This window comes from Ornithorhynchus anatinus, chromosome X5, assembly GCF_004115215.2.
Source record: "Ornithorhynchus anatinus isolate Pmale09 chromosome X5, mOrnAna1.pri.v4, whole genome shotgun sequence".
NCBI lineage: Eukaryota > Metazoa > Chordata > Mammalia > Monotremata > Ornithorhynchidae > Ornithorhynchus > Ornithorhynchus anatinus.
Genome location: NC_041753.1, coordinates 3,198,672 through 3,224,890, shown reverse-complemented (window position 1 = coordinate 3,224,890; position 26,219 = coordinate 3,198,672). Strand labels below are relative to the sequence as shown.

Below are 26,219 nucleotides of genomic sequence, written 5' to 3'. Positions count from 1 at the left end.
GTGCTTTGCACTGCACTGATGTTCAATAAATAACATCGATGGGTTAATGGGAGTGGTATTGCATTACGGTTTAGGAGTGTGAAGCTGTATATGTCGGGAGCTGGGGTGTGTGGGGGGAAGCGAGCACGTGTGGGTCATTGCATCAGCACAAGGCAGAGGCTGTATGTGTCCATGAGAATCTCTAAACAGGTGTGAGAAAGTGTGTCTTTGCGTGTGCGCGCGTGCCTGTGCGATTCCGTGAGGGCCGTGATTGGAATCTGTGTGGACGTGAGGTCTGCGAGTGTGTGACTGTGGGAACCGGTGTGTGGTTGTGTGAGAACTGTGGGAGAGTGCCTGTGTACGTGCAAGTCCGAGTGTGTTTGTGTGTGCGTGTGTGTGTGTGCGTGTTTGTGCGTGGCTGGGGGGGAGGGGACGGCAGGACTGCAGATGGCCTGTCTTCGTCTCCAAGAAACAGCTTGACTTCCTTAGTCACTGACCTCCTGGCGTCTCCCCCTCTGCCCCCCGCCCCCTCCCCCCTCCCGTCCCCTCAGCCCCCTGCCCCTCCCCGCCGTCCTTGAAGGTTGTTTCAAGATCATGGAGGAGGAGAGAGGGAGGGAGGGAGGAGCTCAGTTGGCAGCTGCCCCCGCTCCCCTCGGCCCACTTCTCTGTGACCCAATCCTGGCCTGTCCGCCTGTCCCGGCCGTCCATTTCTTCCCCCCGTCCACCCTTCTGCTCCCCCCGGGCCCCCCTACCCCTTGACCCAATCCCGGCCTGTCCACCCGTCCATCTGTCTGTCCGCCCCCCGCCAGTGTCCACCTCCTTCTTTCCCCTTCCGACTCAGCCTCCGCTCCCTGTCTCTCTGTCCCCGCCTCAGTCTCTGCCTGTTTCCCTGCCCCTATGTCTGTCTCCCTCTCCTGCATGTCTCTGCCTTCGCCTGTCTCTCTCCACCCTTGTCTCTGTCTGTCTCTGACTCTCCCCGTTCGTCTTTCTGTCTCTCTGGCTGTCTCCCACTTCCCTTCCTCCGTCTCTGTCTCTGTAGCAGTGTTTCCTTCCACTCTGCCTTTGGCCTAGTTCTCAGGGGACCTGGAGAGGGGGAGTAGAAAGGGTGCCTTAAGAGGGGCACGATCCGGACCAGTGGGGAAACCGAGGCTGGAGAGAGGTGCTCACTGGGGTCGGGATTCCTAGAGGGAAATATTCATTCATTCATTCATTCAATCGAATTTATTTATCCAAGAGGTCTTCCCTGACTAAGGCTTCATTTCCCCTTAATAATATTTATTCCTTCACCCATTCAATCATATTTATTGGGCGCTTACTGTATGCAGAGCACTGTACTAAGCATTTGGAAGGTACAATTCAGCAGTAAAGAGAGACAATCCCTGCCCACACTGGCCTTTCAGTCTAGAAGGGGGGGAGACAGATATCAAAACAAGTAAAGAGGCATCAATATAAATAAATAGAATTATAGATATATACACATCAAAACAAGTTAACAGGCATCATTATAAATATATCCATTTATACATAAGTGCTGTAGGGCGGGGAGGGGGGGAAGAGCAAAGAGTCAGAGTGAGGAATTTTGAGGGGAGGGAGTGGGGTTGGGGGCGTGATGGACTAGACCTCACTGATAGGGGGAACTGGTGATGAGGATGGGGGCCGGACGAGTCTGGTCAGTAAGGAGGTCACATCTGCAGCCAAAGCAAACGACCCTCGGGGTGCCGGACCCCCTCCCCTCGTCCCTTCCCACCCTGCAGCTGTGAGCTCAGCCATAAACAGGCACCCCAGCGTGGGCAGCTGTGCCCCCGACCCCAGACCCCACAAGGGGCCCAGGCCGCTCTTAACCCATACCCTGCTCAGTCCTCTGCTCCGGCCCCTCTCATAATAACGATAACCATTATTATTGCTGTGGTATTTGTTAATTGCTTATTTTGTGCCAGGTACTTTACTAAGCTCTGGTGTGGATACAAGCAAATCGAGTTGGACACAGCCCCTGTCCCATGTGGGGCTCACGGTCTCAATCCCCATTTTACAGATGAAGGAACTGAGGTATAGAGAAGTGAAGCGACCTGCCCACGGTCACACAGCATACAAGTGGCAGAGCCAGAATTAGAACCCATGACTTTCTGTCTCCCAGGCCTATGCTCTAGCCACTACACCATGCTGCTTCTGTTTCTCTGCTTCTCTCCTCCCTGTGGGCCCCAGCCCCTGCCCCCTTCCTCAGTGTCCCTGCCCTTCTCCACAAAAGGGATTTCAGTCCTGGCAGATTTTGGGACAGCACACGTGACAATGGGTGTACGTGTGTGCTTGTGTGTGTATGTGTGTGTGACAGCCTGTTTGACAGTATATGCACATGTAAAAGTGACCTGAACATGAGAGAGTGTGCGAGACGTGGGGGATGTGTGCCAGTGAGTATGCGACAGTCTTTATGTGTGTTTGCTGAGGGGAGGGGGGTGTATGTGTCAGTGCTTTGCGTATGCGTAGTTATGCAACTGAGTGTTTTTGAGTGCTTGTTTGTGCATGTGACCTGGTGTGCGTTTGAGACAGTGTGACTGTTGGTGACGGAGAGGCAAAGAATATACATTTGTGAAGGCGTTTAATGGCGTGTGTGGGTGTTCACAGGCTGAGGAGGGTGGTGGTGAAATCCTCCCTGGGGTGTGCAGGTGCCTGTGAGTGTTGGGGAGGGGCTGGGAGTCAGGATACCTGGGTTCAGACTCTGCCCTGATCCCCAATTTCTCTCCCTCCCCCTCTCTGCCTTCTTTGAACCTCAGTTTCCCTCTGGGGTCAAGTAGCTGGGGCCCCGGTGGGAGTGAGATTCCAGAGTGGGCTAACTGGGATGAACTAGGATGGTGGACTGGGGGAGGGAGGGGGCTGCCCTGGTGGGCGAGGCCCGGCAGGGCCAAGCCAGGCAGCTGTGCCCTCCTCCCAACCAGCCACCCCTTCCCCAGAGCTCCTTGAAGGGTGGGGGGAGAGGAGAGGACGGGGGGCTGGCAACCCAGCCTGGCACAAGCCAAGATGGGTGGAATGAACTCAGATCTGAGGGGCGGTTGACCCGGGGTATATGCCTCCCCTCTGTTGCTGGGCTGCTGTGGGACCTTGGACAAGTCACTTAACCTCTCTGAGCTCAACCCACCTTCCTCTCCCTCGCTTAGAGGGCTGGGATGAGAGCAAAAGGAGATCTCTGGGCAATTGAGAGCCTGGGAGTAGGAGCCTGGGTTCTAATCCCGGCGCCACCACTTGCCTGCTGTGTGAGCTTACACAAGTCACTTAACCTCTCTGTGCCCCAGTTCCCTCATCTGCAAAACGGCGATTCAATACGTGTTCTCCATCCTTCTAAGACTGTGAGCCCCATGTGAGACCTAAGCTTGTTGTGGGCAGGGAATGTGACAGTTTATTATTGTAATGTACTCTCCCAAGCTCTTAGTACAGTGTTCTGCACATATTAAGTGCTCAATAAATACGACTGATTGATTGACTGGCTTATCTTTACCTGTTCTCCATCCTACTTAGACTGTGAGCCCCCTGTGGCACCTGAGTTGTGGTCAGGGAACGTGTTTACCCACTCTGTTATAATGTACTCTCCCAAGTGCTTAGTACAGTGCTCTGCACAGAGTAAGCATTTAATGAATACCATTGATTTATTGTATCTATCCCGGTCCTTAGCATAATGTTTGGCATTTAGTAAGTACTTAGCAAATGTAAGTACTTTACATAATGATGATCATTATGTAAAATAATGATGATGATCATTATTAATGATGATCAATCGATTAATCGTATTTATTGAGTGCTTGCTATGTGCAGGGCTTTGTACGAAGCCCTTGGGAGAGTCTTGTCTTATGCTGTCGAGTCGTCTCCGACCCTTCGCGACGCCCTGGACACTTCTCTCTCAGCATGCTCCTCCTCCACCTGCAATCTTTCGGATAGTGTATCCATAGAGTTTTCTTGGTCAAAATACGGAAACGGTTTACCATTGCTTCCTTCCGCGCAGTAAACTTCAGTCTCCAGCCTCGACTCTCTCCCACGCCACTGCTGTCCAGCTCGGGGGAGTTTTGATTCGGAGCAGATCGCCTTCCACTCACTAGCCTCTGCCCAAGTCAGGAATGGAATGGTTATGCCTCTGCTTGACTCTCCCTCCCGTGGTCGAGACTTGTAAAGTACTGGAAACAATCCAGGGACAACCCTGAGAGCGGCCTTGGGAGAGTACAACCCAGCAATATAACAGACACATTCCCTGCCCGTAATAATAACAGTGATAATAACGATGATAATGTACAGTGCCTGGCACGTAGCAAGCGGTTAACAAATGCCATTATTATTATTATCATTAATGACAATAATAACAACAATAATAACCACAATAATCATAATAACTGTGGGCAGGGAATGTGCCTGTTTATTGTGATACCGTACTCTCACAAACACTTAGTACCTCATCTGTAAAATGGGGATTAAGACTCTGAGCCCCTTATGGGACGGGGACTGTGCCCAACCTGATTACCTTGTATCTACCCCGGCGCTTTGCACATAGTAAACGCTTGACAAATACCGTAATTATTATTATCATTCTGCACACAGTAAGCTCTCAGTTAATACGATAGAATGAATGAATGGATAATAATAATAATAAGAAGAAAATGAAGAAGAAGAAGCACAGGCCAAAGTCCAGGGAGGGAGGGACCTGCCTGTGTGTGCCTGTCTTCATTTGTGTGAATGTTTCTAAGAGTGTGTGTCAATGTGTGAGTGCAGATCGCCCCAGTGGCTTCTCTGGACCACCCTCCTCCTCCTTCTCCTCCTCTTCAGCCCCTCCCTCTGAGAGTGTGTGTTAATGTGTGAGTGCAGATCCCCCCACTGGCTTCTCTGGACCACCCTCCTCCTCCTCCTCCTCTTCAGCCCCTCCCCCTGAGAGTGTGTGTCAATGTGTGAGTGCAGATCGCCCCAGTGGCTTCTCTGGACCACCCTCCTCCTCCTCCTCAGCCCCTCCCCCGAACCCCGTTACATAAGGGGTCTCCGGGAGGAGGGGGAGGGAGGAGCCGCAGAGTTCAGCCCACCAGCGCCTTGGCCGGCCGGACGGCTCCCCCTGCCGGCGGCCGCTGGGACACCGGCCTGGAGGAGGGGGTGGGGGGGAAATTCATTCAATCATTTAATAATAATGATGGCATTTGTTAAGCGCTTACTATGTTCAAAGCACTGTTCTAAGTTCTGGGGAGGATACAAGGTGATCAGGTTGTCCCACGTGGAGCTCACAGTCTTAATCCCCATTTTACAGATGGGGTAACTGAGGCACAGAGAAGTTTAGTGATCTGCCCGAAGTCACACAGCGGACAAGTGGATGATCCGGGTTATGAACCCATGACCTCTGACTCCCAAGCCTGCGCTCTTTCCACTGAGCGCTTACTACCTACAGAGCACTGTACTAAGCGATTGGAAGAGTATAAGACAGCAATAAACAGACACATTCCCTGCCCACGACGAGCTATTTGTTAAGCGCTTACTAAGAGCTTACTGACTAAGAGCGCTTACTACTTACTAAACGCTTACTTACCAAGGGCTTAGTACAGGCCTCTGCACACAGTAAGCACTCAATAAATACGATTGAATGAATGAATGAAAGGGCCAACAGCTGTACTATGAGACAAGATAGTCAGGCCCTACATGGAGCTCACGGACTAAGTAGGAAGGAGCAAAGGTATTAAATTCCCATTTTGCAGATGAGGGAATTTTGCAGATGAGGTAACTGAGGAAGAGAGAAGTAAAGTGGTTTGCCCCAGGTCACACTGCAGATAAGTAGCAGAGCCGGGATTGGAACCCACATCCTCTGACTCCCAAGCCTGTGCTTTAGGGAACTGAAGCACAGAGGAGTGACGTGAGTTGCCCAAGGTCTCAAAGCAGGTACATGGCAGAGGTGGGATCATTAATATCATTATTATTATATTTTTTAAGCACTTTCGATTTGTCAAGCACTGTTCTAAGCTCTGGGTTAGATACAAAATAATCAGATGGGTCACAGTCCCTGTCCCACATGGGGCTCACAGTCTCAATCCCCATTTTACAGATGAGGTAACTGAGGCACGGAGACATTAAGTAACTTGCCCAAGATCACACAGCAAGTAAGTGGTGAAGTAGGCCCTCTGATGAGATCATGCTGCTTCTCAATCTCATCCATCTCACCTCCAACTCCTTCTGGCCTGGAATGCCTTTCCCCTTCACATCTGACATTCACCCCTCATTCATGCAATTGTATTTATTGAGCGTTTATTGTGTGCAGAGCACTGTATTAAGGGCTTGGGAGAGTAGAATACAACAATAAAGAGGCACATTCCCTGCCCACGATGAGTTTACAACCTAGACTGTTTGGGGGGGTGGGAGACAAACATTAATATCAATAAATCAATTACAGATATGTATATAAGTGCTGTGGAGCTAGGAGGGGGGAGGAAGCCAGGGCGATGCAGAAAGGAGTGGGAGAAGAGGAAAGGAGGGGATAGTCAGGGAAGGCCTCTTGGAGGAGATGTGCCTTCAATAAGACTTTGAAGGCAGGGAGAGTCATCATCTGTGGGATTTGAGGAGGGAGGGCGTTCCAGGCCACAGGCAGGATGTGGGTGAGAGGTCGGCAGCAAGATAAACAAGATCGAGGAACAGTGAGAAGGTTGGCATTAGAGAAGCGAAGTACATGGCCTGGGTTGTAGTAGGAGAGCAGCAAGGTGAGGCAAGAGGGGGCAAAGTGATGGACTTCTTTAAAGCTGATGATGAGGAGTTTTTGTGTGATGCAGAAGTGGATGAACAACCATTGGAGTTTCTTGAGGAGTGGGGAAACGTGGCCTGAACGCTTTTGTCCAAGCAGCAGAGTGAAGGATGGACTGGAGTGGGGATAGACAGGAGTCAGGAAAGTCAGCAAGGAAGCTGCTACAGTAATCAAGGCCTGAGAGGCTAAGTGATTGGATTATCGAAGTAGCAACCTGGGTGGGGAGGAAAGGGAGGATTTTAGTGATGTTGTCAAGATGGAACCGACAGGATTTAGTGATGGATTAAATACTTGGGTTGAATGAGAGAGAGGAGTCAAGGATAACGCTAAGGCTTGTGAGACAGAAAGGATGGTGGTACCGTCTACAGTGAGGGGAAAGTCAGGGGGAGGACAGGGTTGGGAGGGAAGATAAAAAGTTCTGTTTTAGATGTGTTAAGTTTGAGGTGACGGGAAGACATCCACGTAACGATGTGTTGAAGGCAGGAGGAAATGCGAGACTGCAGAGAGGGAGAGAGATCAGGGCTGGAGATGTAGATTGGAGATGTAGATTTGGGTGTCATTTGCGTAGACGTAGTAGTTGAAGCCATGGGAGTGAATGAGTTCTCCAAGGGAGTGAGTGAAGATGGAGAATAGCTGGGCACCCAGAACTGAACCTTGAGGGACCCCCACAGCTAAGGGGAGGGAGGCAGAGGAAGACCTGTAAAAGAGCATGAGAATGAGCAACCAGAGAGAAAGGAGGAGGACAGCGTCAGTGAAGCCGAGATTGGATAATTTTCCAGGAGAAGAGGGTGGTTGACAGTGTCGAAGGCAGCTGAGCGGTCGAGAAGGTTTAAGGTGGAGTAGAGGCCATTGGATTTGGCAAGAAGAAGATCATCGGTGACCTTTGAGAGGGCGGTTTCTGTGGAGTGAAAGGGACGTGAGCCAGATTGGAGGCGGTCAAGGGGAGAATTGGAGGAGAGGAACTTGGGGCAGCGGATGTAGACAACTCGCTCAAGGAGTTTGGAGAAGAATGGTAGGAGGGAGATGGGGAGATGGAAGGAGTCGTGGTCAAGGGAGGGGTTTTTTTTGGATGGGGAGACACAGGCGTGTTTGAAAGCAGTGGGAAAGAAGCCACTGGAGAGCGAACAGTTGAAGATGGAGGTTAAGGAGGGAGGAAAGGAAGGGGCAAGTGTTTTGATAAGGTGCGAAGGAAGGGGTGGAATGAGCAGGTGGAGGGGGTGGATTTTGAGAGAATGCAGATACTGCTAGAGATACTGCTAGGAAAGATGGGAGCGTTAAAGAAGGGACAGGAGTGGGGAGGGACTGGGGAGGGGCAGGGGAGATTTTAGGGAGAACGCGCCCGGTAGTGTCAATTTTCTCAGTAAATTAGGCGCCCGGGTCATTATGGGCAAGGGATGGGGAAGGTGGGGGGACAGGAAGTTTGAGGAGAGAGTTAAAGATTTGGAACACCGGCAAGGGTGATGGGCATGGGTGTCAGTAAGGATGGAGAAAGAATTTTGCCGTGCAGGGGAGCCGGCGGAGTTAGCATATCAGGTTCAACTCTAAGCGGACAAAGACGGCCCGATAACCAGATTTTGGCCGGCCGTGCTCGGCGGCCCGTCACAAGAGGAAAGGAGGCCGACTGTGGAGGCGATCCAGGGCTGTGGGTTGGTGGTCCTCCAGCTTCCCTTTCCCCCCACAGCTGGGAACCCACTCTGGTCTGCGAGGGGGAGGAGAGGGGGCACCGGCCCCACGGCCCCAGTGGGCAGAGGGCCGGGTGGGAGAGACTGCAAACGTGGGACCCCTGACCTCCCCTGATCGCCCTTGACCTCCTCTGACCTCCCCTGCAGTGTCTGGGTCCCTCTCCTCTCCTTTCCTCCACTGTACCCTTGCTCGCGTGGGAGGGAAAGAGACCCTGAGGGGTCTGGGAGGGGGCAGGAGGGGGTGGAGGAGAGGGCGTTATTAGAGGGTGGAGTCTGGAGATGGAGGAGGGGCTGGGGGTGGAGGAGGGTGGGGCCGGGTCCTAGGGGCGGAGCCAGGAGGCGATAGAGGGACTGTAACGGGGCGGGGGCGGGCCCTAGGGAGGGTGGGGGCTGTCACGGGGGCAGGGGCGGGTCCTACGGAGGGTGGGGGGCTGTCACGGGGTGGGGGGCCGGGCCCTGGGGAGGGTGGGGGGCCGTCACGGGGGAGGGGCCCGGGCCTGGGGGCGGAGCCAGGAGACGGTTGAGGAGCTGCGAGGGGCCGGGAGCGGGGGTCTGGGTGGGGGGGGCCTTGGGGGAGGGGGGCGGTGATGGGGCGGGGCCGGGGCCTGGGGGCGGAGCCGGGGTCGGTCCCGTGTCGGCGGCGGGCGGCCGAGCCCGGGGGGAGGAGCGGGAACCGGAGGCGCAATCAGCGGCCGGAGGAGAAGCGGGAGGAGCCGGACCCGGAGCCAGAGGCGGAGGAGGGAAAAGCCAAAGGAAAAAGGGGCCGGGGCCGCCCCGCAGCCCTCTCCCCGCTCCCCGCGCCGGCGGGCCAGCATGGAAGCCCCCAGCCCTGCCCTCCCCAGCCGGCGGCGCCCGCTCCTCCTCCTCCTCTTCCCGCCGCCGCCGCCGCTGCTGCTGCTGCTGCTGCTGCTGCTCGGTAAGAGGCGCCCCCTCCCCCCTCCCCAGGCCCCCCTGTCCCCCCCCCCCCGGTGGGCACAGAGGCCGGGGGTCGCGCCAGGCCGCGTCCCCTGGCATGGCCCAGGCGGGGGTGCGAATGAGGGGGAGCTGTGCATCCCCCCAGATTCCCCTCCACCCCCCCGCCTCCCCCAGTCCGCTCGGGGACTGGAAGGAGGGGGTTCAGAGGTGTCCCCGATCTGCCCCTGACGTCATCTAGGGAGTTCTGGTGGGTCATTTGCGGGAGGGGAAGGGTTGAGGGGGAACAGGGGTGGGAGGGAGGGGGCTGCTCTATTTGCTTGTATCCACCTCAGCGCTTAGTACATAGTAAGCGCTTAACCAATATTCATGCCTGCATGCCTGCATTCAGTCGTATTTATAGAGCGCTTACTGTGTGCAGAGTACTGTACTAAGCGCTTGGAAAGTCCAATTCAGCGATAAAGAGAGACGATCCCAGCCCAGCGCGGGCTTACAGTCTAGAGCCGGGCTTACAGTCTAGGGATATATTATTATTACTATATTATTACGCCGCTCTGGGGCTCCGGTCCCGGCGGGGACGGGTTGAGGAAGGTGTGGGAGGTGGGGGGTGATGGGATCAGTAACCTTTCATCTCCCGATCTCCAAGCGCCGTGTGAGTCAGCGCCTGACACGGCGGCGGGGATGGGCACGGCGGCGGGGCCGGGCACGGGGCTGGGGCGCCGGGGCAGGTGGCAGAGTCCCCCCCCCCCCCCCTCCCGGAGCCTCGCCCCGCTCCCCCTTCCCTCTTCCACTTTCCTTTCCCACTTCCCATTCCCTCCTCCTCCTCCACCGTTACCCTCCCCGTCCAAAGCCCCAAAGCCGGGTAATGATATAATAATCGTAATTGGTTAAGCGCTTACTGCGTACTAAGCGCTGGGGTGGATACAAGCAAATAGGGCGGGGGGGCATGGATGGGGAGAGAGTGGGGGTTGCTCCTCTTCTCACCTCTGTTCCCCTTCCTCCCCCCGCCGCCCTCGCTCCGATTCTATCCCGCAGGGGCCTCGTGGCGGACATTGCGACGGTGGGTTGGCTCCCACCCCGGGTGGGCTTCCTGGAGGAGGAGGCTGGAGGGGTCGGGGGAGGTGGGGACAGCAGGCGGGGCAAGGAGATGGGGAAACCGAGTCAAGGAGGGGTGAGGGGTTGGTTACAGCGTCTAAAAATAGCGGCCCCGCTCGGACAACTGGGTCCTTCGTCGCCCCCCGCCGCCTGCCGTGCGGAGATCCGGGCCGGACTCTGCGGGTCCAGCTGGAGGGGAGGGATGGGGATGCTCCCTCTCTTCCTCCTCCTCCTCCTTCCTGTCCCTCTCCCCTCTCTCCCCTCCCCCTTCCCCGCTCCCCGGGAACGGTGCAACCCGGTTGCTTAGCGCGGATGAGGGAGGTTTTCCCACCCGGGCTCCTGGGGCCCTCCCTCTCGGGTGGGGCCCGGCAGGAAGGGAGGGAGAAAGCTCTCCGGGGGATTGGTCAGGGAGAGAGAGAGAGAGAAAGAGAGAGAGAGAGAGAGAGAGATCTCTGGCTTGGGAGGGAGAGAGAAAGCTGTCCAGCGGGCTGGCCAGGGAGAGAGATCTCTGGCGTGGGAGGAAGGGAAAGAGTAAGCTCTCCAGGGGATTGTCCAGGGAGAGAAAAATCTAGCGTGGGAGGGCGCTTGGGTCCTCCGTTTGGAGACCAGAGGGAAGTGGGGGCTAGGGAAGTCCCGTGCCGGAAAGAAATCAGCCGGGGGTTAGAAGAAAGCAGGCTGCGGGCACGTGAGATTGGACCTAAGGCGCCCTGGCCATTTGCCTCGGTCCGGGACCGTGGGGGTCCGAGAATGAGCTGGGCCGAAGGCCGAATGGGGCAACCGCCCGGGCGGGGGGGAGAGGCCCAGCCCCACCCCGCCCCTGCTCCGACCCCTGCCCCACCCGCGCCCCACCCCCGCAGAGGGCCGAGGAGCCTGCTGCACCTGGGAAAGAAAGGGCCAGGGCCACCTGCAGGGGCCCTGGCACGGAGAGGGGCAAGACCGGAGCCACCTGGGGAAGGGGCGACTAGGACCAAGGACATGGGATGGGTGAGAAGGGCTGGGGGCACCGGGCCGGGGCACGGGATGGATGAGGGGTTGAAGGCCTCAGGTCGAGGCACGGGGTGGGCGACGGGCTGGGCTCATCAGGCCGGGGCACGAGGGGGTTGATAGGCACTGGGGGCACCGGGTCGAGGCACGGGGTAGGTGAGAGGCTCTGGGGTCGCCGGGCCGGGTGCACAAAGCTGGGGCGGGGGGGCTGGGGGTAGGGGTGGAGGCAGAGGGGCTGAGCCCTCGGTACCGTCTGGGGCGGCAGCCGTGTCTCCCCGCGGAGCTGCCCACAAAACCCCAAGGCCCCGTGCCCCTGTGTGTCGGGGAGGGGGTGGGCCTGGGCCGGGCCGCAGGGTGAGTCCGTGGAGGGGAGGGGGTCGCGGGGGACAGGCCTGCAGGCCGGCAGCGGCCCGGGCACCGGAGGGTGGCACCCGTGTGTCCGGGGAGGCGTGTGGGCGGGTGGGGGGAGGCGGCCAGGGTGAGATCACGGGCCCCAGCTGGAAGAGCCGCCGCGGCGGGGGGAGGGGGCTGGGGGAGGAGGTTGGAGGAAGGGGGCTGGGCGCATTGTCCCGGGAGCAGCGGGGCCTTCTCCCCCTCCCCCTCCCCACCCCCGGCCCCATTGTGTCCTCGGGCCCAGGTGGCACCAGCAGCTGACGGGCAGAGCGGACCATCCAACCCGCTCGTCTCGGCCTGAGCCCCTTCCCCCATTACCCTAGTCACTGGGGGGGTGGGGAGCAGCTCAAGGGAGTGATGGGGGGGGAGGGAGACACCCCCCCCCAGTCTACATCTTTGTCTCCACCCCCCCCAATCTACACCCGGTGTCCTCCTCGCCCCCTCCCCACTGGTCCTCCAGCCTTGCTTCATTCATTCAGTCGATCGTATTTATTAAGCGCTTACTGTGTGCAGAACCCTGTACCAAGCACTTGGGAGAGGACAATAGAGCAGTAGTGACGATCCCTGCCCACAACGAGCGCACAGTCTAGAGGTGGGGGTGGGAGGCAGACATCAATAAAAAACAGACACAATACAAATAAATAAAATGACAGATATGGACATGAATGCCGTAGGGCTGGGACGGGGGAAGAGCCAAGGGAGCAAGTCAGGGCGGCGCAGAAGGGAGTGGGAGATGAGGAAAAGTAGGGCTTGGTCTGGGAAGGCCTCCTGGAGGAGATGGGCCTTCAGTAAGGCTTTGAATGGAGGGAGGGGAAGAGTAATTCCTCCTCCTCCTCATCCCCATTATCAGTGGTATTGATTGAGTGCTTACTTTGTCGAGAGCACTGTGCTAAATGGTACGCTGGGAGCTAAATTGGGGGCCGGAGAGCGGGGATCGAGTTTCCAGGGGGCACGTGTGGGCCCATGGAATCATACTAATTCTAATCATTATGGCGTTAGTTAAGCGCTTACTGTAAGCCATGCACTGTTCTAATCACTGGGGTAGATACCAGGTAATCAGGTTGTCCCACTTGGGACTCCCAGTCTTAATCCCCATTTTCCAGATGAGGTAACTGAGGCACAGAGAATAATAATAATGATAATGGTATTTGTTAAGCGCTTACTCTGTGCCAAGCACTGTTCTAATCGCTGGGGTAGATACCAGCTAATCAGGTTGTCCCACTTGGGGCTCCCAGTCTAAATCCCCATTTTCCAGATGAGGTAACTGAAGCACAGAGAAGTGAAGTGGCGTGCCCAAGGCCACACAGCAGACAGGTGGCAGAGGCGGGATTAGAACCCACGTCCTCTGAGTCCCCAGCCCGGGTTCTTGCCAGTAAGCGACGCCGTTTTCCCTTCGAGGCCTTTGTGGAGAGCTTCCTATGTGCCAAGCACCGTTCTGAGCGCCGGGGGAGGTGGAGGGGACTCGGGATGGCCCACACGGACCCGCTTGTCCCGTTGGTAATCAATAGTAACGTTGCTACTCGTTAAGCGCTTACTATGTGCCAAGCACTGTTCTAAGCGCTGGGGTAGATACGAGGTCATCAGGTTGTCGCACGTAGGGCTCCCAGTCTTCATCCCCATTTTCCAGATGAGGGAACTGAGGCCCAGAGAAGCGAAGTGACTGGCCCAAGGTCACACAGCTGACAAGAGGCAGAGCCGGGATTCGACCCCCGCTCTTCCCCCTTCCCCTCCCCTCAGCACTGTGCTCATTTGTATATATTAATTACCCTGTTTATTTCAATGATGAGGTGTGTACCTCCCTGATTCTATTTATCTTCATGATGTCGTTTTGTTTTGTTCCGTTTTGCTCTGCCGTCTGTCTCCCCCGTTGAGACCGGGAGCCCGTCACTGGGCAGGGACTGTCTCTATCTGTTGCCGGCCCGTGCGTTCCAAGCGCTCAGTACAGTGCTCCGCACATAGCAAGCGCTGAATAAACACGACTGAACGCGTGAATGAATGAACCCACGACCTCCGGCTCCCACAGCCGGGGTCCTTCCACTGAGCCGGGCGGCCTCTGTCCCCGCGCAGGGCCGTGGGTGGCGGCGCGGGAGGTGCTGGTGCCCGCGGGGCCGCTCTACCGAGTGGAGGGCACGGCGGTGACGGTGGACTGCAGCGTCCGAGGCTTCGAGGGCCCCGCGCAGCAGGACTTCGAGTGGTTCCTCTACCGGCCGGAGGCCCCGGACACGGCCCTGGGCGTGGCCAGCACGCGTGACCCGCGCTTCCCCTACGCCGTGTTCGCCTCCCGCGTGGCGGCCGGAGAGGTCACCGTGCGGAGGCTCAGGGGCGACGCCGCCCAGCTCAGCATCGGGCGCCTCAGGGCCCGGGACGCCGGGGTCTACGAGTGCTACACGCCGTCCACCGACGCGGCCTACCTGGGCAGCTACAGCGGCAAGGTGGAGCTCAGAGGTGCGCCGCGGGGGAGGGGTCAGATTTGGGAGGGTCCCCCGGGGAGGGGGTCAGGTGGGGGCGGGGGGCTCGGGAGAGGAGTCGGGTTGGAGAGGGTGCTCAGGGGAAGGGATCAGGTGTGGGTGGGGGACTCGAGGGAGGGGTCAGGTCTGGGAAGGGGGCTCGGGGAAGGGGTCAGATTTGGGAGGATGCTCAGGGGAGGGGGTAAGGTGTGGGCGGGGGGGCTCGGGAGAGGGGTCGGTTTCGGGAAGCTGCTCAGGGGAAGGGATCAGGTGTGGGTGGGGGACTCGAGGGAGGGGTCAGGTGTGGGAAGGGGGCTCGGGGGAGGGAGCAGATTGGGCAGGGGGGCTCAGGGGAGGGGGTCAGGTGTGCGAAGGAGCTCGGGGAAGGGGCCAGATTTGGGAGGGGGTAAAATGTGGGTGGGGGGCTCGGGGAGGAGTCGGATGAGGACGAGGGGGGAAGGGGTCAGATGTGGGCAGGGGGCTCTCTGGGGAGGGGGTCAGGGGTCGGGTACCGGGTGGGGGGCGGCTCGGGGAAAGGGGCCGGTCCCCGAGACCCGGCGGCGGCCCCTCCCACTCCCGCCGTTGTCCCCGTGTGTTTCTCCGCAGTCCTTCCGGACCTGCTGCAGGTGTCGGCCGACCCCGGGCCGAGTCCGTCCTGGCCCCGCGGCCGCCAGAGCCCGGCGATGCCCCCGCGGCTGACGGTGCCCGAGGGGCAGGAGCTGGTCCTGGGCTGCGCGGCAAGGGCGGGGGGCGGCCCGGGGCCGGGGGCTGGGGCGGGGGCTCAGCACACCCACCTGTCCGTGTCCTTCGGGCGGACACCCCCCGGGGAACCGGCGGGTCCGGGTGCGGGTGAGGAGGTGGCGGGGCTGCGGGCCGACCTGTCGGTGGAGGCCGGGCCGGCCTACGGTGCGCGGCTGGCGGCGGGCAAGCTGCAGCTGGTCCGGGCCAACGGCGGGGGCTATCGCCTGGCACTGGGGAGCGCCCGCCCGGCCGACACGGGCACCTACCACTGCACGGCCGCCCAGTGGATCCAGGACCCCGGCGGCGGTGGAAACTGGACCCGCATCGCCGAGAAGCGGGCCGTGCTGGCCCACGTCGAGGTGCCCGCCTTGGGTGAGTCGCAGACAGCGGGGGGACGGGCCGGGGCGGGCATAGAGGTGGCAGAGGGGAGGCGAGCACCGGGGGAGAGCTTGGGAGCAGGCACGGGCGAACACTCGCAGCTGGCACTGTGGGGGGGCACTGGGAGTGGGCGGAGCGGGTGAACACCTGCTGCGAGCACTGGGAACGAACACTGTGAGGGAGTGTGGGAGCGGGCACAGGGGTGATCACCCGGAGTTGGCACTGAGGGTGAGAACTGGGGGTGGGAGCAGGGGATGAACATCTGCAGCAAGCCCTGGGAGCGAGCACTGTGGGGGAGTGTGAGAGCGGGCACAGGGGTGATCACCCGGAGCTGGCACTGGGGGTGAGAACTGGGGGTGGGAGCAGGGGGTGGAACATCTGCAGCGAGCCCTGGGAGCGAGCACTGTGGGGGGGGGTGTGTGGGAGCAGACACTGTGGGGGAGCCCTGGGAACAGGCATAGGGATGATCACCCAGAGCTGCCACTGAGCACTGTGGGTGAGCACTGGGAGAGGGCACAGGGGCTGACCACTTGCAGCAAGCACTCCGGGGGAGCACATGGAGCTGATAATCATCATAATAATAATGATGGTATTTGTTAACCGCTTACTGCTTGCCAAACCCAGTTCTAAGCCCCGGGGTAGACACAAGGTAATCAGGTTGTCCCACGTGGGGCTCACGGTCTCAATCCCCATTTTGCAGATGAGGTCACTGAGGCACACAGAAGTGAAGTGACTTGGCCAAGGTCACAGCAGTGTGACACTGAGCACTGTGGGGGAGCACTGGGAGAGGGCGCAGGGGATGACCACTGTGGGGGGACCCCGGGACAGGAGGCCCCGGGGCGGGCAGGAGCGTGATGGCCGCCCCTGCCCGGTCCGTGTCTCGCAGCGACGCAGCTGTCGGTGACGGTGGGTCCCGGGGAGAAGCGGCTGGCGGCGGGGGAGGCCCTGGAGCTGACCTGTAACCTGTCCGCGGCCCCGGCCCCGCTGCCCCCGGGCCCGAACGTCGCCTTGTCGGTGGGCTGGGAGATGGCCCCCGCCGGGGCTCCGGGGCCCGGCCACCTGGTGACGCAGCTGGACACGGATGGCGTGGTCAGCCCGGGCCCCAGCTACAGCGGCCGGCGCGGGGGGCTGGACAAGGTGGCGGCCGGAGCCTACCGCCTGCGGCTGGAGGCCGCCCGGCCCGGGGACGCGGGCGTCTACCGCTGCCTGGCGCGGGCCTACGTGCGGGAGCCCGGAGGGAGGCTCCGCCAGGCGGCCGAGGCCCGCTCCGCCCCGCTGCCCGTCCACGTGCGAGAGGAAGGTCAGTGGGCCTGGGGGCCAGGGCGAGGGACAGAGCCACGGGACTCCATGGCGGGGGGGCGGATGGGGGAGGGGGCAAGAATCCGTAGGGGGTGAAGGAGAGAGGGGGAGGGGCGGGAGTCCGGGGGGGGGGGGGCGGTGCGGGGGAGGGTGTCAGCTCTTCCAGAAGTCTAACACTTTTTCTTCTCCCTTTCCTCCTTGTCTTTTTTTCCTGATCCCTTTCCTCTTCCTTGTTCCTTTCCTTCCCCGGGTCCCTTTTCTTGTCCTTGTCCCTTTCTCCCTCCTCGTCCCTTTCCTCCCTCCTTATCCCTTTCCCCCTCATCTCTTTCCTCCTTCTTGCCCCTTTTCTCCTCCTTGTCCCTTTCCCCCTCCTTGTCCCTTTCCCCTCGTCCCTCTTCTCCTCCGTGTCCCTTTCCCTCTCCTTGTCCCTTTTCTCTTCCTCATCCCTGTCCCCTCTTCCTCGTCCCTGTCCCCTTTTCCTCTATCCTTTCCCCTTTTCCTTCCCCGTTTCCCCCTTCTTTCTCCCGTCTCTTCTGTCCCGCCCGTCGGCAGGGGTGGCGCTGGAGGTGGTGGCGTGGCTGGCGGGGGGCGCGGTGTACCGGGGAGAGGTGGCCCCCTTGCTGTGTAACGTGACGACTTCGGGGGGTCCCCCGGGCCTGCGGCTGGCCCTCAGCTGGTGGGCAGAGCGGCCGCGGACTCCGGATGGACGGCCGGACCCGGAGCTGGAGCCGGCGCGGCTGGTGGGTGGGCTGGACCGGGACGGCGTGGTGGAGCTGGGGGTCCGGCCGTCGGGCGGGGCGGTCAGCGTGGAGCGGCTGGGCCACCGCACCCACCGGCTGCGCCTGCACGAGCTGCGGCCCGAAGACGAGGGCGTCTATCACTGCTCCGCCGCGGCCTGGGCCCAGCTCCCCGACCGCAGCTGGTACCAGGCCGGGACCGCCCGCTCCGGACCCGTCACCGTCTACCCCTACACCCGCCGTGAGTGCCCCCCTCCCCCCCGGGCCTCCCTTCCGCCCTCCAACCCACTGACCCCCTCCTCCAATGCCCCCGACCCACGGGCCTCCCATGGGCCCTCAGCCTCCCCAGGCCTCTGCCAACACCCCCACCTCTCCAGGTCTCCCCCTCCTCTTCCCCAGTGCCCCCCCCCGACTGGCTCCTCCCCCATTTATGGGCCTCCCATGGGTCCTCAGCCTCCCCAGGCCTCTCCCCAACCCCACTAAGTCCCCCACTCTCCTGGGACTCTCCCACTCCTCCCAACCCAGAGGCCACTGCCCCCAGGCTTCTCCCCTACTTCCCCCACTGGTCTCCCCCCATGGGAGAGCACCCCCACAATCCCGGTGTCCTTGTGTCCCGATACTCCCCGATTCCCCTCTATACCACCCTAGAGCCCCTGCACATGTGCCATCCTGGCCCCGGCCCCACCCTCAGAGGCTGGGGAGGGGGTCCTGGTGGTGGCCGGAGGAGCTGATGGATCCTCCCTCCCCTTCTGTCCTCCCAGCCCTGGACACCCTGTTTGTGCCGCTGCTGGTGGGCACAGCCGCGGCCTTGGTCACGGGGGGCACCGTCCTTGGCACCATCACCTGCTGCTTCCTGAAGCGTCTGCGCAAACGTTGACTCCTGCCGAGACCCCCTCCCCAGCCTGCAGGTGAGGCCTGACCCCCACCCAACACCCACACGCGTGACACCGCCCCACCATGAAACCCTGATTTTTCCCTGACCACCCCTGCTTGCAACCCACTCTCTGGATCTCCTGTTTTCCTTGACTCAGTTTTCCTGTCCACCTCAACGCCCAAACCCCCATCTCTTTCTCTGCAGGGACCACTTCCACTTGCCAGACCAGAAGAGACCCGCACGTGGCCTCCCCTCATCCCCCTCCCCCCCTTCCTATTTATTTGATGCCTCTTGACTGAGCCAGCCCCCCTATTGCCCTTCCCCCGACCTTCTCCGCCCCCTGGACAGAGGGTGTACCCCCCACCCAGTAGGATTGTTTTTTCTAAAACGAAAATAAATTTGTTTTTTAGAATTGGGGGCTCTTTTCTTCCCTGGGACTGGAGTATGTGTGTGTGCACGCGTGGTGGGGGGGAGGGGGATGGAGGAGGGATATGGGAGGCAGGAGTTGGGAGAAGCAGGCGAGGGTAGGAACCCGGAGACCTGGGAAGTGACTTTTATGGGACAACAGAAAGAAGGACTGATGTGGTGACACCGGGGCACCTTTTCATGGTGTGTTTGTTTTTTTCTAAGTGCTTACTCTGTGCCCGGTACTGTACTAAGCCCCAGGTTGATGCAAGCTAATCAAGTTGGATACAGTCCATGTCCTACATGGGGCTCACTGTCCTAATCCCCATTTTCCAGATGAGGAAATTGAGGCCCAGAGAAGTGAAGTGACTTGCTTCACACAGCAGAAAAGTGATGGAGTCTGGATTAGAAGCCAGGTCCTTCTGACTTCCAGGCCCCGGGCTCTATCCACTAGGCCAAAATGTGTGTGTTTGTGGTGTGTGTGTTGGGGGATAGAGGCAGCTTTAGTGAGGCACATGGGTGGGGGAATCAAGCAAGGCTCAATAGCGGAGGGGAGGGATGCTGATAGAGAAGCAGCGTCGCTTAGGGGAAACAGCACGGGTTTGGGAGTCAGAGGTCATGGGTTCTACTCCCGGCTCCGCCACTTGTCAGTTGTGTGACCTTGGGCAAGTCACTTAACTTCTCTGTGCCTCAGTTACCTCATCTGTCAAAGGGAGATGAAGACTGTGAGCCCTACGTGGGACAACCTGATTACCTTGTACCTACCCCAGTGCTTAGAACAGTGCTTGGCACCTAGTAAGCGCTTAACGAATACCAACATTATCGTGGCTCAGTGGAAAGAGCCTGGGTTTAGGAGTCAGAGGTCATGGGTTCTGATCCCAGCTCCGCCGCTTGTCAGCTGTGTGACCTTGGGCAAATCACTTAACTTCTCTGGGCCTCAGTTACCTCATCTGTGAAAGGGGGCTGAAGACTGTGAGCCCGACATGGGCAACCTGATTACCTTGTATCTACCCCGGGGCTTAGGACATAGTAAGCGCTTAACAATTACCAACATTATTATTGAAGTGGAGCCGGGGTCTGCCTTACAGTGGGGCGGGGGGGAGCACGTTCAGTGGAGAAGCGGAGAACAAGAGTCCCGAACCGGAGTTTAATGGGTCGTCTGGGGAACCGAGTTCGCGGTGTGGCCGGGGCAGCACCTTTGGTGTGAACCGGGGGGGTCGGGGGGGGTCGGGAGGACCCCGAGTTTGGCGTAGCACCAAAGGGGCGGGGCCGGGGAGGGGGGCGCTCAGGGGCCCAGCCCGGCGTCCCCGCCCCCTCCCCGCTGGCCCTACCCCCTCCCTGCCCCCGCCCCCCCGTAGCCTTGAACGGGAGCACGGGGGGAGGGGCGGGGGCTCCATGACCCCGCCCCCATCTGTCCATCTCCCTCGTCTCTCTCTGACCCCCATCTCTCCATCTCTTTCGATCTCTGTGTGACTCTCCCCATCACCCCCCTCTCTCTCTGACCCCCTATCTCTCCGTCTCTTTCAATCTCGGCGGCTCCGCCACTTTTCCGCTGTGTGACCTTAGGCAAGTCACTTCAATTCTCTGTGTCTCAGTACCGCATCTGTAAAATGGGAAGTAAGACTCTGAGCCCTATGCGGGATAGGAACAGCGTCCAACCAGATTTGCTTGTATCCACACCAGCGCTTAGTACAGTGCCTGGCACATAGTAAGCGCTAAGCAAATGCCATTAGTATTATTATTATCTCTGTAACTCTCCCCTTCACACTCATCTTTCTCTCACCCCCATCTCTCCATCGTTTTCGATCTCTGTGTCTCTCCCCGTCTCCCTCGTCTCTCTCTGACCCCCATCTCTCTGTCTCTTTCGATCTCTGTGTGAGTTTCCCCATCACCCTCTTCTCTCTCTGACCCTCTCTCCATCTCTTTCGATCTCTGTGTGACTCTCCCCACCTCCCTCGTCTCTCTCAGCGTCACCGTCTCTTTCGCGCTCAGTGTGACTCTCCCCATCTCTCTGAACCCCTATCTCTCCATCTCTTTATAATAATAATAATTATGGTATTTGATCTTTGTGTCTCTCCCCATGTCTCTGATCCCCATCTCACCACCCCTTTCGATCTCTGAGTGACTCTCCCCATCTCTCTGACTCTCCATGAGACTCCCCACCTCGGACTCTTTCACACTCTGGGAGACTTTCCCCATTTCTCTAACCCCGTTTCTCCAACTCTTTCGATCTTTGTGTCTATCTCCATCTCTTTCAATCTAGTATTACTCTCCGGTCTCTGACTCTCTTGCTCTCTCTTTCGATCTCTGCGTGATTCTCCGCATTTCTCCCTCTTGCTTCGTCTCTCTCGATCTCTGGATGACTTCCTCTCTCTCACTACCTAAGTCTTTCATTCTATCCCTCCGATTCCTGTTTCTCTTGGTTTCCCCTGATCCCTTCCTGGGTCTCCTTTTTCGATTTGTTGCTGAAATGTACTTTCCAAGCGCTTAGTACAGTGCTCTGCACACAGTAAGCGCTCAGTAAATACGACTAACGATTGAATGAATCTCTGCCTGTCTCTCGCGTTCTCTGCGTCACCTTTTCATCTCTCCCGAACTCCATCTGTTCCTCTCTCTCCGTCTTTCCAACCTCTCTCGGTCTCTCCCGGTCCCTTTCCCAGATCTCTCTCTCTCTCGACTTCCTTTTCCCTCTCCCAATCTTTCCTGATCACTTCCTGTCTCTCCCCGTCTCTCCCATCCCTTCGGGTCTCTCCCCTCTCCGCAGCATCGGTTCTCCTCGGGACACTGGCACCAGCCCCACTCCCACCCCCCAACTCTCCGAGCTGGGCTCCCTCCCCCCCACCCTCTAGAAAATAGATTTGTCTATAGATCAATCAATATAGATTTCTCTGGTTAGAAAAGCTCACCCCCCAACCCACCCCACGCCCCGGGGGGGCTCCACGGCTGCCTCCCTCCCCCCCTTCCCCCGCCCCCCGTCCCGGGGGGGCGTCTCTTCCGAAGGGGTGGGAGTCCCCCGGGGGGCTTCCGGCTGACACCTAAAACGGTCGCCTGTCCCTGCATCCGCCTGTCCACCTCTGTCGGCTTATCCACCTGTCAGTCAATCCATCAATCAATCAACTGTCGGTCCATCTCCCCCCGGCCTGCCCCTCTCTCCACTCCCTGGCCTGTCCCTCGGTCAGGTCACCCCCCTGTCAATCAATCGGTGTCTGCCCCCGCCGCCCCGTCCACTACTCCTTGGCCTGCCCCCTCTGTCCAGTCTCCGGCCTGTCCTGCCGGTTCACCCCCCGTCAATCAATCAATCAACCAGGGCCCGCCCCGTCGCTCGTCCTCCCTCTGGGGGGTCATCCAGTCCAGTCTCCCTTTCCTCCGGCCATTCTCCCGCCCTCCCCCGGCCTCCTCCTCTTCCTCCTCCCCCCCCCCCGCCCCCCATCTTCCTCGCCCTCCCCTTCCTCCTCCTGGTCCCCTTGGCCTCCCGGGCCGGTCCCCCGGCTCAGAGCTCGGACTCGCCCTCCGACGGCGGGGGTCCCTCCGGGGGCTCCTGGCCATCGCCGGCGGCCCTGGGCTCCCGGTCCCCGTCGTCGCCCGCGGCCCCGTCGTCGTCCCCGGCCCCGTCGGCCTCGGCCTCGGCCCCCCGCTCGTCCAGGCGGCTGGGGATGGACCAGTAGAGGTGGGCGTCGCGGCGGGCGGCGGCCTCGGCCAGCTGACGGGCGCTGCAGGACGGGGTGGGCACCTCCAGGGTCTGGTGGAAGCAGGCGTGGTCCACCTCGTAGAAGCCGTCCTCCAGGCTGAGCACCGACATGAAGCGGTGCCCCCACAGCACCTCGTCCACCAGGTAGGAGCTGCGCGCCTGGCACGTCATCCCTGCGGGCGGGGGGCGGGGCAGGGGGCGGTCAAACCGAGGGGCGGGGGGCAGAGGAGGGGGCGGGGGCAGAGGAGCGGGAGGGGTCAGGGCGTGGGCGGGGTCAGATCAGGGGCGGGGGTGGGGGCAGAGAAGGGAATGGGGCCGAACAGGGGGCCGGGGCAGAGCAGGGGGCAGGGTTAGGGTAAGGGGCGGGGTGGGTCAGAGCAGGGGGAGGGATCGGAACAGGGGCAGAGTCAGAGCAGGTGCGGGGCCAGAGCAGGATCAGATAATATTAATAATAACGATGATGGTATTTGTTAAGCGCCGAGCACTTCATCACTATGTGCCAAGCACTGTTTTAAGCGCCGGGGTAGATCCAAGATCATCGGTTTGTCCCACGTGGGGCTCGCAATCTCAGTCCCCATTTTACAGGGGGAGGCGACCGAGGCATGGAGAAGTGAAGTGACTTAACCAAAGTCACGCAGCTGCCAAGTGGCGGAGCCGACATTAGAACCCACCACCTCTGACTCCCAAGCCCGAGCTCTTTCCACTAAGCCACACCGCTTCACTGCCGGAAGAGCAGAAAGAGCACCGGTTCTAATGCCGGCTCCGCCGCTTGGCAGCCGTGTGAGTTTGGGCAAGTCGCTTCACTTCGCTGGGCCTCAGTTCCCTCATCTGTAAAATGGGGATTGAGACCGCGAGCCCCGCGTGGGTCAGCCTGATGATCCAGGCTCTAGCCCAGCGCTTGGCACCCAGTGAGCGCCTGACCAACACCTTCACCGTTTCCATCTCCCGTAACCTCCAGCCCGCACCTCTTCCAGCGCCCGGACCCGCGCTCTCCGTGGGCCGTGGCCCCAACCGGCGGCCTCCCCCGCGCCCCCCGCCCGTCGTCCGTACCGGTGGCCTCCACCATGCCCTCCAAGATGACCACGATCTCGAACTCGTCCTCCTCCAGGGCGCGACGCGAGGCGTCCCAGAAGGGGCTGCGGGCGTCGATCTCGTGGGAGATGACCAGCGGCGACACGAGGAAGAGGCGGTCGTCTCCCGTGTCGAAGCCCACGGCCAGGTCGGTCTGGTGCAGGGGCAGGAACTCGCCCTCGGGGGTCTGACGCGAGCGGATCAGCTTGGCCCGGATGGAGGCCTCGACGATGTGGGAGCGGCGGAGGTCGCCCACGCGGAACATGAGGCACAGGCGACCGTCGCGCAGGGCCACCACGGCGTGGGAGGAGAAGACGAGGGTCTCGGCCCGCCGGTTGGGCTGCGAGATCTTGACGAACATGCAGCCCACCAGGAAGGCGTTGACCACGCTGCCCAGGATGGCCTGCAGCAGGAGCAGCGCGATGCCCTCGGGGCAGGCGTCGGCGATGACCCGGTGGCCGTAGCCGATGGTGGTCTCGGTCTCGATGGAGAAGAGGAAGGCGGACACGAAGCCGTTGAGGTTGTGCACGCAGGGCGTCCAGGCGGCGTCGTGCAGGTGGTCCAGGTCGCCGCGGGCGTAGGCGATGAGCCACCAGATTGCGCCGAAGAAGAGCCAGGTGAGAGCGTAGGCCAGGATGAAGACGAGCAGGCTGGCGCGCCAGCGGAGGTCGACCAGCGTGGTGAACAGGTCGGTCAGGTAGCGGTAACGCTCTCCGGCGTGGCCCTGCTGCACGTTACAGCGCCCGTCCTTCTCCACATAACGCTGCCGGCCCCGGGCCCGCCGCGGCGGAGGGCCCGCCCGGCACCCCGCCTCCGGACCCTCCTGGGCCATGGCGGCGCCCCGAGATCACACCCTGCCGGCCCGGGGGGAAACGGAGGCAGATCAGTGGCAGGCTGGGGGCCGGGCAGCATGATAATACTGACGTCGGGGTTTGTGAAGCGCTTACTAGGTGCCGACCACTGTTCTGAGCGCTGGGGTAGATCAGGTTGTCCCACGTGAGGCTCACAGTTAATCCCCATTTTACAGATGAGGTAACCGAGGCCCAGAGAAGTGACTTGCCCACAGTCATCCCACCGCCCGCCACCAAACACCCACCCGCTGCTTCCCCTCAACACCAGGGCGGCTCTAGGGACGGGATCGGGCCTTAGCGCGGAGGGATCGTCTCTATCTGCTGCCGATTTGTACTTTCGTTCATTCGTTCATTCAGTAGTATTTATTGAGCGCTTACTACGTGCAGGGCACTGGACTAAGCGCTTGGAATGGACAAATGGGTAACAAGGAGAGTCCCTGCCCTTTGACGGGCTTACAGTAGTCTAATCGTACTTTCCAAGCGCTTAGTACAGTGCTCAGTAAATACGATTGAATGAACGAGTGGAAGGACGTGGGTTCTAATCCCAGCTCCGCCACTTATCAGCGGGGTGACTGTGGGAGAGTCACTTCACTTCTCTGTGCCTCGGTTACCTCATCTGTAAAATGGGGATTAAGACGGTGAGCCCCACGTGGGACGACCTGATGACCTTGTATCTGCCCGAGCGCTCAGAATAGTGCTTGGCACATAGTAAGCACTTAACAAATACCATCGTTAGTAATATAAATTGGGGGTGGGGTGACATCGTACACGAGTCCTCTCATCGTCCCCGCCCCCCCCCCCGCCCCACACACACTCCAGGGCTGTTCGAGGGGGAGAGTCGGGATCAGAGAGGGCTTTGGGCTGGCCCGAGGTCACACAGCGCGCTGAAGAGGGGACGGAACTCGGATGTCTCTGGCTGGGGGTAGGGTGGGGGTCGGTGTGGAGGAGAAATCATGAGATCGGGGGGGAGGGGGGGCCTACTGGGTTTCCACTGCTCTCACCCCTCGTGTCCGCCCGCCTTTTCGTCCTCTCTCCCTCTCTTTCTCCCCGCGACCTCCGAGCCTCCGCCGTGCAAGGAACGACGACTGAGCCATCAAGACCCTTCTCAGCTCCGGGCCTCAGTTTCCTGCCCCTGCCTATTGCGCCTCTCCCGCAAAAGGAGGGAGATCTTCGTTGGGGGAGGGGCGCGGAGGGGGCGTCAGGGCCTGAGCAGGGCATCTCAGCCTTCTCCCCGGACCCTCTTTAAAGCCCCATCCGCCTCCAGGAAACCCTCCCTGATAACCCCCTCTGCCACACAGAAACGACCATCCGCACCTAGATCACTAGACGCTGCTGCTGGATTGTGGGGGTGGGCGAGGGCGACCTCCACCTGCCCCGACCCCCAAGGGAGTGTGGGGCCTGCACTCCCCCGCCCCTCCCCCGTCCTCGCAGTCCCGGGGTGATGTGAGTAGTTGGGGGGAGGGGGCGGGGGAAGGGGAGCCTGACCCGGGCCGAGGCAGGTCAGGACCACGGAGACGCCCCCCGCCTCTGGACCCGGGGCTGCAGTTAAACCTCTGAGACCCCAAAGCTGGGTGGAGACAGGGGAGGTCCCCCACCCTCTTGGGTGGAGAGAAAGGTCCGGTAGAAAGGACTCCCCCCGCTTTGTTCCTCCCCCCGCCCTCCTGAAGAAGCGGGGAGAACTGAGGGAGGGGAGAAATTTGGGGGTGGGCGGGTGGAAGCCGACCCCTCTTCCCTAAGGGCTCACTTCTCCCCCCAGCCCCCACCCCCAGTTCCTCTCCTGCCAGGACGCAGAGGGGGAGATCTTTGGGGGGGAGTGGATAGAAGCGCCCCCGCCCCCCTCGCCCCCTCCCCCCCGGGGTCAGACTCACCCTGGACGGGCGGCGGCGGCAGCGGGGACCCCCGGCTGGCTGTGTCCCTCTGTCCGGACCGGACCGCCCGGCC

The 26,219-nt window shown here is 60.2% G+C and overlaps 2 protein-coding genes across 2 annotated transcripts; one reads left to right on the top strand and one right to left on the bottom strand.

Moving 5' to 3' along the window:
- Nucleotides 1-9,027: 9,027 nt before the first annotated feature.
- IGSF8 (immunoglobulin superfamily member 8) lies at nt 9,028-18,675 on the top strand. The gene is made up of 7 exons (XM_029055837.2): nt 9,028-9,319; nt 13,855-14,232; nt 14,841-15,347; nt 16,240-16,653; nt 17,205-17,630; nt 18,151-18,297; nt 18,468-18,675. The coding sequence occupies exons 1-6, from the start codon at nt 9,217-9,219 to the stop codon at nt 18,264-18,266; spliced, it is 1,944 nt and encodes a 647-aa protein (XP_028911670.1). The 5' UTR covers nt 9,028-9,216; the 3' UTR covers nt 18,267-18,297; nt 18,468-18,675.
- Nucleotides 18,676-22,110: 3,435 nt separating this feature from the next.
- KCNJ9 (potassium inwardly rectifying channel subfamily J member 9) lies at nt 22,111-26,219 on the bottom strand. Its single transcript, XM_029055838.1, has 3 exons — nt 26,147-26,219; nt 23,407-24,281; nt 22,111-22,529 (listed from the first exon to the last, which is right to left on the bottom strand). Exons 2-3 carry the CDS (start codon nt 24,257-24,259, stop codon nt 22,159-22,161), a joined length of 1,224 nt encoding a protein of 407 aa, XP_028911671.1. The 5' UTR covers nt 24,260-24,281; nt 26,147-26,219; the 3' UTR covers nt 22,111-22,158.